At 53.5% G+C, this 14,842-nt stretch overlaps 1 protein-coding gene across 2 annotated transcripts in view; it reads left to right on the forward strand.

The window, feature by feature from the left end:
* The window catches only part of SH3GL1 (SH3 domain containing GRB2 like 1, endophilin A2), a 30,504-nt gene extending 15,967 nt beyond the window's left edge, over positions 1–14,537 (forward strand). The window contains exons 2-10 of one of the 2 annotated variants that reach the window (XM_075038078.1): positions 3,381–3,449; positions 3,562–3,634; positions 4,390–4,533; positions 6,306–6,439; positions 7,700–7,858; positions 8,431–8,534; positions 10,136–10,260; positions 10,741–10,794; positions 12,515–14,537. In XM_075038078.1, the coding sequence (XP_074894179.1) occupies positions 3,381–3,449; positions 3,562–3,634; positions 4,390–4,533; positions 6,306–6,439; positions 7,700–7,858; positions 8,431–8,534; positions 10,136–10,260; positions 10,741–10,794; positions 12,515–12,711 (1,059 nt within the window). In that variant the 3' untranslated portion in view covers positions 12,712–14,537. The remainder of the gene's footprint in view (positions 1–3,380; positions 3,450–3,561; positions 3,635–4,389; positions 4,534–6,305; positions 6,440–7,699; positions 7,859–8,430; positions 8,535–10,135; positions 10,261–10,740; positions 10,795–12,514) is intronic. The other variant, XM_075038079.1, reaches the window with a different exon arrangement.
* Positions 14,538–14,842: the final 305 nt, after the last annotated feature.

The following is a 14,842-nucleotide window of genomic DNA, read 5'->3' on the forward strand; positions in this document are numbered from 1 at the left end:
AGAGAGTATTTGGGCCACTGAATTGGGTTAACGATTTGCATGTCTTGCCTTGCCAGTCCCTTCGCTGGCTTCACATCTGTCTTGGCTGCAGCGTTTGCAAGAGGTTAGGTCCCCAACTGGGGGAAGGCAGACGTATCCCACGTCTTCTCTTGGCTGCTCAAGAAATAAAAGTGCAGAAGAATCGTCTCCTCATCCTTGTGGAAGTCCCCAAGTCGCTCCCTGGAGGAAGCTGTGCTGGAATGTGCACTGGCAGCATTTCACCAACCATCTTCCAGTTCACTTGGGCCAAGCTGGATGCTACGGGCAGCGCGTGGATGCTTTTCCTTCCTCTCCCGTCCTGCAAGCAAAGGGCGAGCTTCCTGATGAACTTAACGCTCCCCTGAGAAAGGCAGCTGCCAACTTGCCAGCCTTCGCAGGCTCTTTGCAGGCAGCGCGACGAGATGCACGATGTGGCAGTTGGAAACTTGGCTCCCAGTCGTGTCGCGAAGCTCTAGGTTAAACAAGGAGCCGGCGAGGGCTTCTCCTGGCTCGTGTCTTGGCTAGCGCCGTGGGGGAATCTGCATTACTTTGTCTTCTTGCCTGACAGATTTGGGAGCGTGGGGATAGGGATGGATCCGCTGCGGATGGCACACAGTCCCTCCTTCTTTCCTCCCATGATGAAGCCTCCCAGTTTAATTAGAGCCAGCAGGGAGAGAACCTCAATCTTATTATTCCTTCACAGCAGGGCATCAGTAGCATTTCTTGGACGTCAAAAGGAGGATTAAATTAGTCTGCAAGTGAGGAGGTTTTTTACCTCCTTCACGTCTCTGGGCTTTCTGGGAGGGTGTTAAGCCTCCAAAATCACTGTGGTGATCAATGCCTTTGACATGGCATGCAGCCCCTCATTACAGCAGAGCTCCCTGCCAGAGGGGTTATTTGCAGCTTTCTTGGCTGCAAATCATGGGTGGGTGGGTAGAGAAAAGTGGGAATGGAATTGCTTGGGATAATTGCACCCTTCCCAGGTGTACTAACGAGTCAAGGAGGTTTCCGGAGGTGCGACCTTTGTGAAAGTGATCCGTGCCCCTTTCTGGTTGTGGAGGCTGCAGGACTTTTGGCAGGGGACAGGCAATGGCAGCTGGGAGCGAGCTTTGCTCTGCTGAGCTTGCCCTGGCAGGCAGAGCGACTGCTTCGTGGGGTTTTTTTCTAGACTTGGTGTGTCTAGAGAGGAACGTGTGCCTCCCCAGCTCGGAGCTGGCTTGCCAGGGTGTGTGCTGGCACCCCAAATGCGGAGCAGGCGTCCAAAAAAAAAAAAACCACAAGAAATCACACTCAGATCGGTTGCCTATCTGCAGGCAGCTTTGGGTTGATAATATCGCTTTGAGCCTTTTCCGTGTCCTCGCATGGCAGGGTGCGGGGCTGGGCCATCCTGGCATGCTCTTGCTGGGTCCTGTGGACCTGTGAAGACCTTATCTGAGGGTTAAGCAGGAGAATGAAATCCAGAGCTGACCTGGGCAAACCAGGAGAGCAGCAACCCTTTCCTTTCCCCCAGTGTCTAAATGTCAAGGGTGAACTACAGCAATCCCTCTTTGTCTGGCATCTCGGGTCCTTTGCTGAACTGTGCTTCCTCCGAAAGAGAAAAAAAAGGCTTCCCTTGGTGCAGCGAGGCCCCGAGAGGCTCTTGCCTCCTTTGTCAGCCTTGTTGAACCCTCGTTTTGGCCCTGCAGTGATTGATGCTGTGCAGCTCCATGCTGAGCGGTCGGTTAGAAGAGCTCTCTGTGCTCCCCAGCCTTTTCTCCGCAATGTCTGCGCTACCTCAGCAGCATTGAGCAATTGCTGATGTCTCCCCACCGAGATGCAAGAAGCTTATCAGCCGTGGCTGTGCTCTGAGCAACAATGTTTGTGCTCAGCACCAGAGCTGGGTGCTTGGCGTACTGAGCATCTTCAAATATGCATGGGTTTTTTTTTTTCTCCTTCCTATTTTGGGGTCTGAAAATGGGATTTTGCTGAAACGCTAACGATCTTGTTCTTCTTTGTAATAACAAGCATTTCTTCTCTATGTCCTGCTTGGTAACTTCATTTTTGGGGCTGAGCGCTGCGTGGAAGGTGCAAGCACACAGGGCAGAGTGGCTGGTGTGGTGTCTCTGAGTGCTTTTGAAACTGGATGATTACCTAAAGGTTCCCCCCCCCTCCCCAGCCCCCGCTTTCCTCAAGAAAGTAAGAAACCATTTTGAATCCCCATGGGAGCAGGAGTGTTTCAGAGGAAGAAAGACTTGATAAAATCAAGTATTTGATGTTGAAGTAAACAAACCTGTATTGTTCATCCAGAACTGGAGTTTTGACTACAAACAGGAGAAATTCCTGGCAATGCCCTGCAGCAGGCGTCAAGTGCTTGGGAGTCAGCGCCTCTTTCCTAGACCACTTTTGATGTCTGTATAAGTAATTTGCTGTCCATTTGGACCAGTCTGGGGCAAGGTAATCACTAATTTTGGCTGATCTGTATGTCCTGCATCCCCAGGCGCTGCCATTTGCTTTCCCACACCAGCATGGGGCTGGGAAGGAAATTTTCCTCTCCATTTGGACTTCAGGGAAGGACACTTTTAGGTGGACTTCATAAGGCCCTTCTTATCTTTCAGCTCAGGCAGTTGAATGGTGAGGTTTAGGGAGCAGGGGTCTTTTCTTAGACCAAGTGCTATTTAGAAGTAAGTTGATAAGCCCTTCACACAAATAGCCAAAAGCAGCCCTGTCTTTGCAGCTTGTCAAACATCTCGCCTTTTCACTAGTTTTAGAACAGGCGTCAGAGACGTTTTGATAAATAGATTTGAAAATTTTACCATAACTTCTGCAGATCTCTTTATCCTGCACTTACAAAGAATTCAAACCCCCGTGCCCCAGATCCTGAGCTCCTCCAGCATTTCCCCTAGGAGTGATGGTTTAGGGATTTGAGAGGTCTCTGCTCTCTCCAGACTCTGTTCTTGTGCTGGCTGCTGTGAGCGGAGTGTGTTCATTCCCTGTTTACTTGCATTTTGCCGTGTGTAAAACTGAAGCCTTGGCTCAAAATGGAGTCGAGAGACAATTCTGCTGCTTGCTTTTTCCAGCAAGTGTTGGAGTTGGAGCCGCGTGGTGTGATTTAAGAAGCTGTGTAGCTTCTGTTAGGTGAGGAATATCCTGATTGAGCTGTGCTTTGGGAGGGTAGGAGATGCTTGGATTTTTAGTGGGGCAGTGTTAGCAGAGCCACATCTTTTTGATGTGATTTGGGCTGTTCCTGCCACCTCCTTTCTTGCAGACACTGCCTGGACCACCCCTCTTCCCTTTCTGTCTCAGGGACTTACTGCATGAGGTATAAGGAGCTTTAAGCAGTTAGTACCGTGCCTGATTCCTCCTCCCTTGTTCTTTTTCTGTAGCTGGTCAGCGAGAAGGTCGGAGGAGCTGAAGGGACCAAGCTAGACGATGACTTCAAGGAAATGGAAAAGGTGAGTAGGGAACAAAAGAAATCTCTAAAATCACCTATGTAACTCCTCTGTGACCTTGCTGAAGCGCTGAGCTGATCTTCACTGCTGCTGGGTCATCTTGTCTTTCCTACAGAAAGTGGACCTGACCAGCAAGGCAGTTACAGAAGTATTGACCAGAACAATAGAGTACCTCCAGCCGAACCCAGGTGAGTGCCTGGACTTCTCCTCTCCCCTTCCCTCTGCCCCCCAGTTTTCTAGGGAAAGAGGCAGAGGGGGCAAAGAGGCATCAGAGAGAACTTCTTTGGCCCTGAGATACGGGTACTAGCCCACGTTTGAGATCGGGCACGCTGCCTCCCTTGACCAGAGGTATGCTGGGCCATGTTGTACATGTGGCCGTCCTATGGCCTCGCTGGCTGAGCTAGCGGGGTCTGGCCCCAGGTCGCTGGTGCTTTGCGACTCAGGTGAAGATCCTGATACCCCTCTTTCCCCATGCTGTGTTTCTGGGCTGTAAGGCACTGCTGTTGCTGTTGAACAGTAAAAGAACAGACACATCTTTCACCTTGGACCTAGAGAGGCCCTGAAGGGGACCTTTTTTTCCTGGGGTGTCCAGAAAAAGTGGCGTCTCTGGGCTGGGAAGGGGTGGCTGGCTTTGTAGGCATTGCCTCTGGAGCCTGCTGTCCTGCATGCTTCTAGCCAGCTCGTTCAGAGAGCACTCCAGGGACTATGGGAGGGCCGGGGAAACTCCTTTGGCCTTCACTAGTGAACTGTGGGGAACTATTTTTGCTTGCTGTCTTGGAAAAGAAACTTCTCTTTTCGTAGCAAATGATATTTCTGGTAGATGAAGACAATAGGGCTTCTTGGCTTTGGGTGTAGCTTTAAACAAAAAAAAAGTTGGCAGTGGCCAGCAGCTGCTGGCAAGTCCAAGTAATTGCAAACACGGCTGTGGCTGTTTCTGTGCCAGCTTCCAGAGCCAAGCTAACCATGCTCAACACGATGTCGAAGATCCGCGGGCAGGTGAAGAACCCCGGCTACCCGCAGTCAGAAGGGCTGCTGGGGGAGAGCATGATCCGATATGGCAAGGAGCTGGGCGAGGACTCCAACTTCGGTGAGTGTCCCATCAGGCCAGATCCCCCTAGGAGCGTGCAGATGAGATGGCGAAGGCTGCTGCCAAATTTCCAAGCTGTTACTCTAAATTCTAGAAGGCTTTGTGACCCTTTGCATCACCTGACAGTACTGGGGGGTCTTAAAAGAGGTTCGAAGGCTTCCACCCAGGGCAGCAGGGAAGGGGTGAGCAGAGCCCAAGTGTCCTGGATCCCAATCCATGGCATTATGTGCAAAGCCACCTTTTAATGCTTTCTTACTAAACACTGAGATAAATTTGCACATAGGAAAAAATGCTTCCTTGCTTCTAAGCTGAACAACGGTGACGTGGAAACTAGATTGAGCGAGATTGGGAGTTTTATGGTGCAGTTTCCAGCTAGACCTCTGCTATAGGGAGGCTGTAGCCAAGAAATCATTTTTGCGTGGCGATTTCTCATAACCACGTGTGACTTGCAGGGAGGAGGGGGGTGAAGCTTTTCAGTGACATCAATTTTAATCCACTAAAACATCAGCCTGCGCATGTGACAGACCTGGTACAGTGCACAGCTGTCTGATGGCTTCCAGCACAGGGAGGAGCCTTCTTGCCTCAGGAAAACTAAAAAGCTCTGGCTACTTTGTGGGAGTGACGAAGGATTCTCAAGGGTGTCTCTGGCCTACTCGGAGCCCTGCATCTCTCTTGGCTTGCAGGAACTGGAGTTGTTACAGAGAGCAAGGGGGAAGGAAGCTTTTAGAAGAACACACCAAACCTGATTTCCTTGAAGCCTCTCTTTAAAGGAACACTTAACTTGATAAATTGCTATGTTAGTACTACGTCCCTCCCTAGGACAGGTTATCTAGAGTACCACAATTGAAATAACTCTTCTTGTATGTTTATTTTTCCAGCTGGACAGTAGAGTGATGTTTTCACTTTACCCTCTATTTCACTTGTGTATTCTCCTGTGCTAATGTAGTGCTGAAACGGTTGGTTTGTCAAAGCTGCACAGGAATAATTTAATCTATAAATGGTTTTCACTGGAATAAAAAGCCAAGACTAAATATGCTTTGCTGCAAGTCTGTCTGGCTTAACTGTCATTGTGGCAGGAGCCTTAGAAAAGCATGAAGCTAAATAGGTTTCAATAAGCAACTTTAAGCTCTCTAATTCAGAGGGGAGGAGAAGGGATAAGGTTGGCCTGGTACAGGTTAGTGTCTAAAATGAATAAAAGGCACTGCAGGTTTGCTGCCAGTATCTGGGGAAACTTGAAAAAGTTGGTCAGAGCACTCTGGGCTTAGAATTGTCTGAACAAAAGGATAGCCAGGCTGGATCAGACCAAATGCACCTCTGCCCCGGGCTTCTCTTGCCAGCCGTGGCCAAGGAGCAGAGCGAGGTTAAAGCACTGCATGGCCAATTAACAGCGCAGCAACTCCCTGATCTAACAGGGAGCTTAAAAATAGTGCTTTAAAAAGTATTTTTACCTTTTCCTTCCTCTGTGTAGTTGGTAGAGATTGTTCCTGGTTTTCAGAGGAAAAAAGTGAAGCATGTTAGTGAAGTGTCTTGTGTGGAGTCAGTACCAAGAGGCAATTGCCTGCTCTCACGCTGGGCACCGCTCGCTCCATGCCAGGCTTGGAGATTTGCTCCAGATAGAAATGTGGGGGTGTTGGATGGAGGATGGAGCTTGCACACGCTCAGTGTCTTGGCAGAATGGCTCTGCATGCAGCCGCCACAGACTTCGGCTCTGTTTAACTGGCTGGCCCCTTCTCCCTTCTCCCTTTCTCTTCCCTTCCTTTTCTCACTCGAAGGCGATGCGCTTCTTGATGCTGGTGAATCTATGAAGCGGTTGGCTGAAGTGAAGGACTCGCTGGATATTGAAGTCAAACAAAATTTTATTGATCCCCTCCAGAACCTGTGTGACAAAGACCTGAAAGAGATCCAGGTAAACACCTTGATGTTTTTCTCTCCTCCTCACCTCTTTCATTCCTGGCCTCTTCTGGCTATTAGTGCATGTAACTGCTTGCTCTGTTGTGGTGAGAACCAAGGACTCGCATAAGTATCGGGTCTGTTGCCCTGCACCACGCGTGCTTTGTCTCTCCAGATTCACTAGTATTTCCTCCCTGCTCAGCACCGCTGCTGCTACTGCGCAGCTCATGAAGCTGGATGCAGGTTTGAATGGTTCTTCCTTTACAGTGTTTTATGGAAGCTGCCATGGGAGTACGTCCCAACATGGGTTCTGGGCTTGCTAAATTTGGTTCTTTGTGCTGTGAGCAATCAGCCGCATTACATTTGGGCTGCCTGGCATTAAATTTCACAGTGTTCTTTACAGCTGTTGACTCTATTTTGTTAGTAGCCTGGATCCTGTAACACAACTTTCAAGCTATCAGCAAGCTTCCCTCTAGGTCTCTTACACAGCATCTCAAGAAGGCCCTTTGGTGTCTCGCTGGGGAGACATGGAGCTTGGTAGCTCCCATGTGCTACCGCAGAGACAAGTCCATGCAAAGCATGGCCGGGCTTTGTAATAAGATCCATCCAAACCTCTAATTCACAAGGCAGCTCTCTCAAGTGAATTTTCGCTTATGGTGGTGTCCTAGATTAAAATAACTGCCAACTACTGTTTCAGTACTTTTCTGTAGTCCAATTCTGCAGGCTGCCATAGAGCTAATTTAAACTGCCCTGCCCTAAGCAGTCAGGGGATGCAGTGCCCAGAGCCTGCATCCCAATTCCTGATCTCCAGAGATCCCCATTGCTCCCAGGGAGCTGAAAGTAGCAGGCCAGCTCTTCATCCTCCCGAAAGGTTTGCATGGGGAACAGACCCAGGCTGTTCCCAACAGTGTTTTCCTCCAGCTCTCAGCTGGAAGGGGGTGAAATTACATCATCATGCCAATTTGTTGAGGATTGTTTCTTAGTAAAAAGCCCCCATAGTCACAGCAGTAATCCTTGCCAAACTGAGCTCGGACAGTCCGCTCCCCTCTGTTGCCGCACAGCAGCCCTGCCTTGCAGCTCTCCATCACAACCTGGAGCCTCTCCGGAGTCTGAACAAAGGTGGGAGCCACAGAAGCATGTGCTTTGAGGTCAGGTTTCTGAAATGAATGAACTTGGCCTGTAACTAGAGCTGCCTTCCCAGCACAAGAGCTTAGCTGCTCCCAGTCTCTGGCTTTTCCTTCTTTTCCTTTACTGTTCATAACCATCCTCTTCCCAGCACCATCTCAAGAAGCTGGAAGGCAGACGCTTGGACTTTGACTACAAGAAGAAACGACAGGGCAAAATCCCCGATGAGGAACTTCGACAGGCCATGGAGAAATTTGAAGAGTCCAAGGAAGTAGCGGAGACCAGTATGCACAACCTCCTAGAAACTGACGTGAGTGCCTGGGGGAAGCGCCGGCTCCTCCGCCCCGGGGCTGAAAGCTGCTGGGTGGGTTGCGTGTTTCTGTGTACGTGAGGGTGGGATCTCTCGAGGGACACAGAAGTCAGACACTGATTTCTACTCTCATTTTTGCAAGTGTGGTTTTGCTCTCTCAATACCCAGATCTGAGTGCCCAGCATGTGGGTTGGCAGGCGTGTTATTCTTTCTGTAGCCCCTCTTCCTGATCCCGCTCTTGGCCAGAGGAGAGGCTGTGGCTTGTACCAAAACAGGTCTCTTCTCAGTCAGTGTGCTGGTGGGAGTGAGTTTGGGCAGGTAATGCAGCTTACTTGGGAAGGATTTGAACAGCTAGCGAAGCCCAGAGAGTGGTAGGAGGCGTCTTCTGTCCTGCTGAGTCTCAGCCAGTGCCTGACCTCTAGTGTCTGAAATCCCAAACCTTCTCCTCATCTCCCTGGGGAGGCTGCCCTTCGTACATGTTCCCCAGTATGGTCTCAGCCCCTATACACAATGGAGGAGTCTCTTGTCAGCTGGGAAGAACGATTCATCCCACCTTGGTGTGATTCTCGCAGATCGAGCAGGTGAGCCAGCTCTCAGCCTTGGTGGACGCCCAGCTGGACTACCACAGGCAGGCAGTGCAGATCCTGGACGAGCTTGCGGAAAAACTCAAACGCAGGTGAGTCTCAGGGTGCTGTAGGCACTCTCAATTTTCACAGCTGCAAGCTCTCCCTGTGATACTTGTCTGTAAATACCTGACCATCCCTCTAAATCTATCTCCTGGCATGAAAGCCGCTTCTTGCAAATACTAGAGCTTCAATCCAAACTTCCTCCAGGTTGGAGGGAGCGATGCCGGCTGCACAACCTGCTTTCAAGGACAGGCACAGTCTGACATCTGAAACGAAGCCTCTGTGCTTGCGCCGTGGGCAGCTGGTCTCTGCTGGGCTGAGTGCTGCCTGAATTGGGGTGTGCAGCTCCCAGGGAGGCTGGAGTTGAATTTGGCAGGGGTGGAGCAGAAGGGTGAAATCCCCTTCATGCCAGGGCTCCCAGCTCCTTGCACTGTGGGCATTGAGCATGGGAGTGTCCCCCAAGAAGTGCCTTTTGGCCAGACCCAGGATCGAGTCAAAAGTTGTGTCGTGATGTTGGAGCAGACGGCTCAAGTGTCACGAGCTGGATGTGCCTGTCATCCTGTGTCACCTGGAGCTGCTGCCTAGCCTAGAGTCTTTGTGCCATTAGCGTCCGTTGTGGTTAAGGAGGGTACCCGGACATGGTTGTGGCCCAGAAAGGTCCGTGACAAGGGCTCCTTGTTGCTCTGAAGACCAGAAGGTGAATGCAACGTGGTGGGGACGACATGGTGGCCGCAGGCCAGTGGAAGAGCACCTACATCACCTCCTTAAAGGCAGGCATCTCTGAGCCCTCTGCCAGAACCCTTGTTTTCCAGCAAGCCCTACTCTCGCTTCTGTCTACACGGCAGTCTCCTGGTAGACCCTGCCGCAGATGTGGCACTGCCGCATGCGCTCGGCGGTTTTGAGCCACGTGAATTGGTGAAAGGCAGATGGATGTCTGGCACACAGGAGCAGGGAGAGCCGTGGAGCTGCCTGGTCTTGCTGCTTTCCCTGCCCCTCCTCAAGTGCCTGACCTCCGCAGCTGCTGCCGAAGTGCCAAGAAACACAGAGGTGCTGTTGAAATACTGAGCGAGCTGGTTCACATGACTGCCGTGACTCGCACAGTCATTTTTCCTGCTGCTCTGCCTCACCTGAGCAAGCATCTCCCCAAACCCTGGCCAAGGAAGGAGAAGTAGTTTCGTTGCATCCGGGGCTTCCCTGCGGAGCCGGGGATGTGCCTTCCTCAGCCTGGCACAAGGTGGCTTGGACAGAGCCAGGGCAGCCTCTCTGCTTCTTGGGGCGATTTGGCGATGCTGCCCTGCTGTTCTGTCCTCGTAGAAGAAACTGCTGAGTGGATCCTGTGTCTGGTTTGAATTAAGAAGAGCTGGGAGGATCCTGCTAAGTGTGAGTTTTCAGACTGCAGCACGAGTGTCCTCTGCTGGCCTGAATTGCCTCGGACACCTCCGCAGCAAAGCCTGGGGCGTGTGGCCCTCTCTAAGGGCCAGGTCCCAAACCCTGGGCAAGATCCATCTTCAAAATGCCCCAGCACAGAGGGTTGTGCAGATTCTTGTCTACAAACAGGTTTTTTCCCCTGCATAGCCACCGAGGAGAATAAACATGTTGATCGCATTGTATTCTGTTTCATATTTCAATTGATCCACATTTCTTCTTTCAGAATGAGGGAGGCTTCCTCGCGACCCAAGCGGGAATACAAGCCCAAACCCAGGGAGACATACGACTTTGGAGACACTGACCAATCTAATGGGGGCTTCTCTTGTAATCCTACCCCCAAAGTCTCAGGTAAAGTTGTCCCATGTGTGTACGTACACAGGTGCTTCTGGAGCAGCCTCCTGGGGATGGAGGGGAACTACTCTGCCTGGAAATGATGTTTCTGGTGTGCTGGATGTGCCTGCGCGAGCTGGTGGCTCTGAAAAATGTCAGAAATGCCTCTAGACTCGAGCTGTTTTCTCTTGGGGCCCAGCAGCCTTCATTATATTGGCTTTGGGGACACCCCAGTGGGGTCTCCAGCCCCGGGCCACTCGCCTGTAGTACCCGGTCAGTGCCAGCAGTGGCAGACAGGAAAAATGAAGCATCTCTTGCTCCCTCCCCGTCTTCCATCATGCTGCATTCGTCCCTCCCTGGTCCCAGCGAGGCAGGCGGGTTTCTAACACAGCATGTGGGCCACCCTGTTTCTCCTAACAGATCCTCCCTTTGGGCCCTGCCTTGCCCTCTTTCCAGTTCACGTTGTTTTTAAGCATGTCTCTTTTTGTTTGGAAGCAGCTTCCTCCTCTTTCCGATCCGACAAGCCGTCCCGGGCCTCCGTCAGGAGTATCCGTGAGTTTCCTCCCTCCGCACTGCATGATGTGTGACCATCTCTCCCCATCCCTCCTCGCTCCTCCTTCTGTGACGCTGCTGCTTGGAGCCGCTAATACCTCCATGCTGAGCCTGGCCAGCAGAACAGCTAAGCTAAGCTGAGCTAAGCCTCGAGCTAAGCCCCAAATTAAAACAGCCGCGCTATAATGGTATTTACCACCCCAAAGCTGAGGCCTTTGCTCACCCGGAGGAGTCGTAGCAGCTATCATCACGCAGGCCCTGCATGAGGCCACAGGGATCAGATGCTTTTCCATGAGGTATCAGACATCTCGAGGACTAACCTGTTCTCGTTACAAGCACCCAGCCTGGATCTCTCCCACTCCTGCTCATGCTGCCCTCCCCGTATCCCACTGCTGAAGGCTGGAGGGAGCAGGTAGAGCCTCAGCACGCTGAGCGGGTTTTGTGATCCCAGCTGGGCAGCGAGGAGCCTCAAATGGGTTGTGACCATGGGGTCTGCAGGTCAGCGTTCCTGCTGAAGGGACCCAAAGGCGTCTCTTTGGGGTCCCATTGGCATCCCATTGGGGTCTCGAGGCCAGGCTGGGTCTGTGGCTCAGAGCCATCGTGGTGGGCAAAGCTCGTGGTGGTGCAGCAAGGGGGCAGGAGGACTCGAGGAGCCTGGTGTAGGGGAAGTGCTGTGGTGGTGGGACCAGCCTGGTATTTTGGGAAGTTGTCTCCAAACCATGAACCTGCTTGGCTGCCGCTTTTGGTGTTGTCCGAGTTCTCTTCTGACGCTGGGTCCTTTCTTGCTGCAGATGTTCAGCAGACCAGATGTGCTGGCTGCCATTCGTGCCATTCCCCCCTGCCCGGGTTGGAAGAGCTCTAGCACAGAGGGAGGGAATCGGGGGCCCTGCAGACTCTGGTGGCCTGTATCAGCTCAGTCCCTTTTCAGTGGGATCCCTACAGCTGCAAAGCTGAGTGCCTGCCCATCCCAAAACATTAGTGCATAGACAGAGCAAGCAGCAGCTTTCCCTGCTACAAAAAATCCCCTTTGCATTAAATCATGGCGCTAATATGTGGGAAAGAGACTTTGGTTTTCTCCCCGTTTTTGGTGGGGGGCCTCACATGCAACACCAAGCTGCTAATTGATTTGAAGCCCTGTGCCCAGGGAGGCAGTCGCAGTCTTCTCCCTTCCATTGCCCTCAGGCTTGGGGTGACCCCTCTAAAGGGACCCCTGGGGTCCTCCGCCACCACGTACTGATGTCTAACCCCGTTGTTGACTAACTGATGAACTGCATGACAGCTTCTCTCGTCTCTGGAGGAATAATGTGGCTTTTCTAATCTAGTTTAGGTTGGAGTTTAGCTTAGAGCAGGGGAAGTCCAGGCAGGAACAGGCAGCACGGGTTGCTGGAGGTGGAAGTCTGCTTTGGGAGAAGCTCACGAAGGATGTGGTTGCAGCAAGAAAGCAGAGGAACCAGTGAGCTAAAAGCCAGCGAGGAGTTTAAACTGAGTTAATGCTTTACCATTGTGGGGGCAAAGTGAAGGGCCAGCTTCTCCCGGGCCGGGTTGTGAAACCAGTTGTGCAAGCCCCAGCTCTGGCAGACCCAACGATCCCACGCGGTGTCTGGATCCGGCATCCGCCAGCACAAGTGCCAGGAATCCCCGGCATCGGCAGAGCCGGGGACTCAAGGAAGGGGTGTGCAGGGGGGCCGGCTCACCTCTCTCCCCCTTCCTCTCCCCGCAGCCCCCCTGGACCAGCCCTGCTGCAAGGCTCTCTACGACTTCGAACCCGAAAACGATGGCGAGCTGGGCTTCAAGGAAGGCGACATCATCACCCTGACCAACCAGATCGACGAAAACTGGTACGAGGGCATGATCAACGGCCAGTCGGGCTTCTTCCCCCTCAACTACGTGGAAGTGCTGGTTCCGCTACCTCAGTGAAACGGCATCGCTCCCGTCCCCCCTCCGCTCGTCCGGGGCCGAGCCTCCATTCCACCTCCATCCTGACACTGGCCCTCTCCGGCGGCGGGGCCGTGTTATCTCTGCGTCACCTCGGGGTGAGATTGCCACCAGGGAACAAGCCAGAAGGGTCAAACGACCCCCCCACCCCCCCGTGAATTTGGTTATTTTGATTTTTTTTTTTTTTTTTTTTTTCCTGGTGCTTGAACTTCGGTACTTTGCGCGCCCTGCCAGGTCCCCCCCGGCTGTACGATTGTCGCAGGCCTCTCCCTGTCCAGTTTTTATCTTTCCTTTGGGTCAAGCATCTGGATGAGCCAGGTGGGAGAGCCGGGATGCATCCTTTCGCGCTGAGCATCAGCACGGGGAGACACATGGCCTGGGGGCGGGGGGCAAAGCAGCCCCCAGCCTCACCGAGGGGCAACCCCTTCGCCTCCCACCCCCTTGAACACTACCCGTCTCCCTGCGGGTGCCCAGCCTCCCTACAGCCCAACACCGATGCAGAACCACGGCTCTCCCTGCTCCCGGGGGCTCAGGGGAGGGATGCCACGGCACAGCAACAACACTACGACACCCATCAAACACTAAGCCAGCCCCGCGGCGCAGGTGCTGAGCCCTGCCTGGGGCTCTGTGCCCTCCCTCCCCACCCCGGAGGGACAGAGCAGGGATGTCCCCTGCCTGCTGTTACCCCTCTGCCGTCTCCCCGCAGAGCTCGACTCCAAAAAGGGTGGCTGCTCCCTTCTGCCCTTGATTTTAAGTATTTTAAACCAGGTTGCTTCTGGACCTTGGGCTTTTCCTACTACAAACTCTACCGAGTCCATCAGAGCTGGGGGATAATTTGGGGGGGGCGAAGAATTGGGCTACAGCCCGGGGTCTACCCACCGTGGGGCAGAGCAGGCTCCTCTCCCTCGAAGGTTCTGCACTTACTGTCCCCGGGGAGCTGTCGGCACCCCGTGCCGCAGGACCGGGGCTCGCGGCTGCGGGGTTGGAGCTCGGCTGATCCTCACGTGCCTTTCCTGCGCCCCCCACCTCTCTCCCACAGTGACCCTCTTTTGGGGGGTGGGGGGGAGGGGGGCAACGTGCCCCTCTGCCACCGGGTTTGGTGGGAAAAGGTATCGTAACATCTCAGCACCGCTTCTACCGCTCCTTAGCCCCGAACCTCCCCGCGTGTTCCTTATCATGGGGGTCAGGATGGGGCCCGGCAGCGCTCGCACCATCTCTCACTTGACTCCGTGGTTTTCCTTGCTAGAAAAGTGGTCTCTTTCCCCCTCTCCCATCCTCAGCCTTGGTCAGGCTCCGGCATTTCTCCTCCTCGGCTAGCACTGTCCCTGCCTGGCGGGGGGGGGCTGAGCCCCAGCTCTGCACCGGGCCCGTACTGCAGCACATCCCTGTCCCTGCTGCTCCCGGCTCCTGTTACAGTTACACAGCCCCGTTTTAATGATTTTAACCGTGCATGTCGATGTATGTCCGATCCCCTGCTGCGCCGTGCTCCGAGCGGGCTGACCGGTGACCCCGGTCCCAGATGCTGGTAGCACGGGGCAGTTCCCCTTCGCTCCCAGCAGCGCAGGGAGCCCAAGGGACCGGTGTCCTCGGGGCCCTCGCCTCTGTCCCCTGCCTGGTGGGGACCGGGGTCACGTCTCGGGAACGCTGGTTCCCGCTCAGGTGGATTGAAATGCGTTTTGTCAGCTGGGACAACTTGCTAGACCTTTTTTTTGTAATGGTTTCTCCTGGTTTTTAGGGGAAAAAAAGACGACCCACAAATCTCGACTTGTATCTCTGAATGAAAGTATTAAATGTTTTCTTCTTTCTAACACCTGCGTCCTCTGTGAGTGCGAGACTGGGCTCCGGGGGGGGGCCACGGCGGGATGGAGGAGCAGCCCCGGATGAACGGCCCCCCGGTTCAGCCCCCAAATCCAGGCAGCAGGATGGTGACTGCAGCCCACGAGGCCACCGGCACCGTCCCTCACCGCAGCGCCGGCAAGACGTCCCCGAGCCAGCGGAGCCGAACGCTGGCCGCCTCTCAGGAACTGCTCTTTAATCAACTACCACTTCCACAAACAACTTACAGCCGAGACTCCCACCACCACCACCACCCTCCCCTCCACCGCTGCCCCGG

Source organism: Buteo buteo, chromosome 10 (assembly GCF_964188355.1).
Source record: "Buteo buteo chromosome 10, bButBut1.hap1.1, whole genome shotgun sequence".
NCBI lineage: Eukaryota > Metazoa > Chordata > Aves > Accipitriformes > Accipitridae > Buteo > Buteo buteo.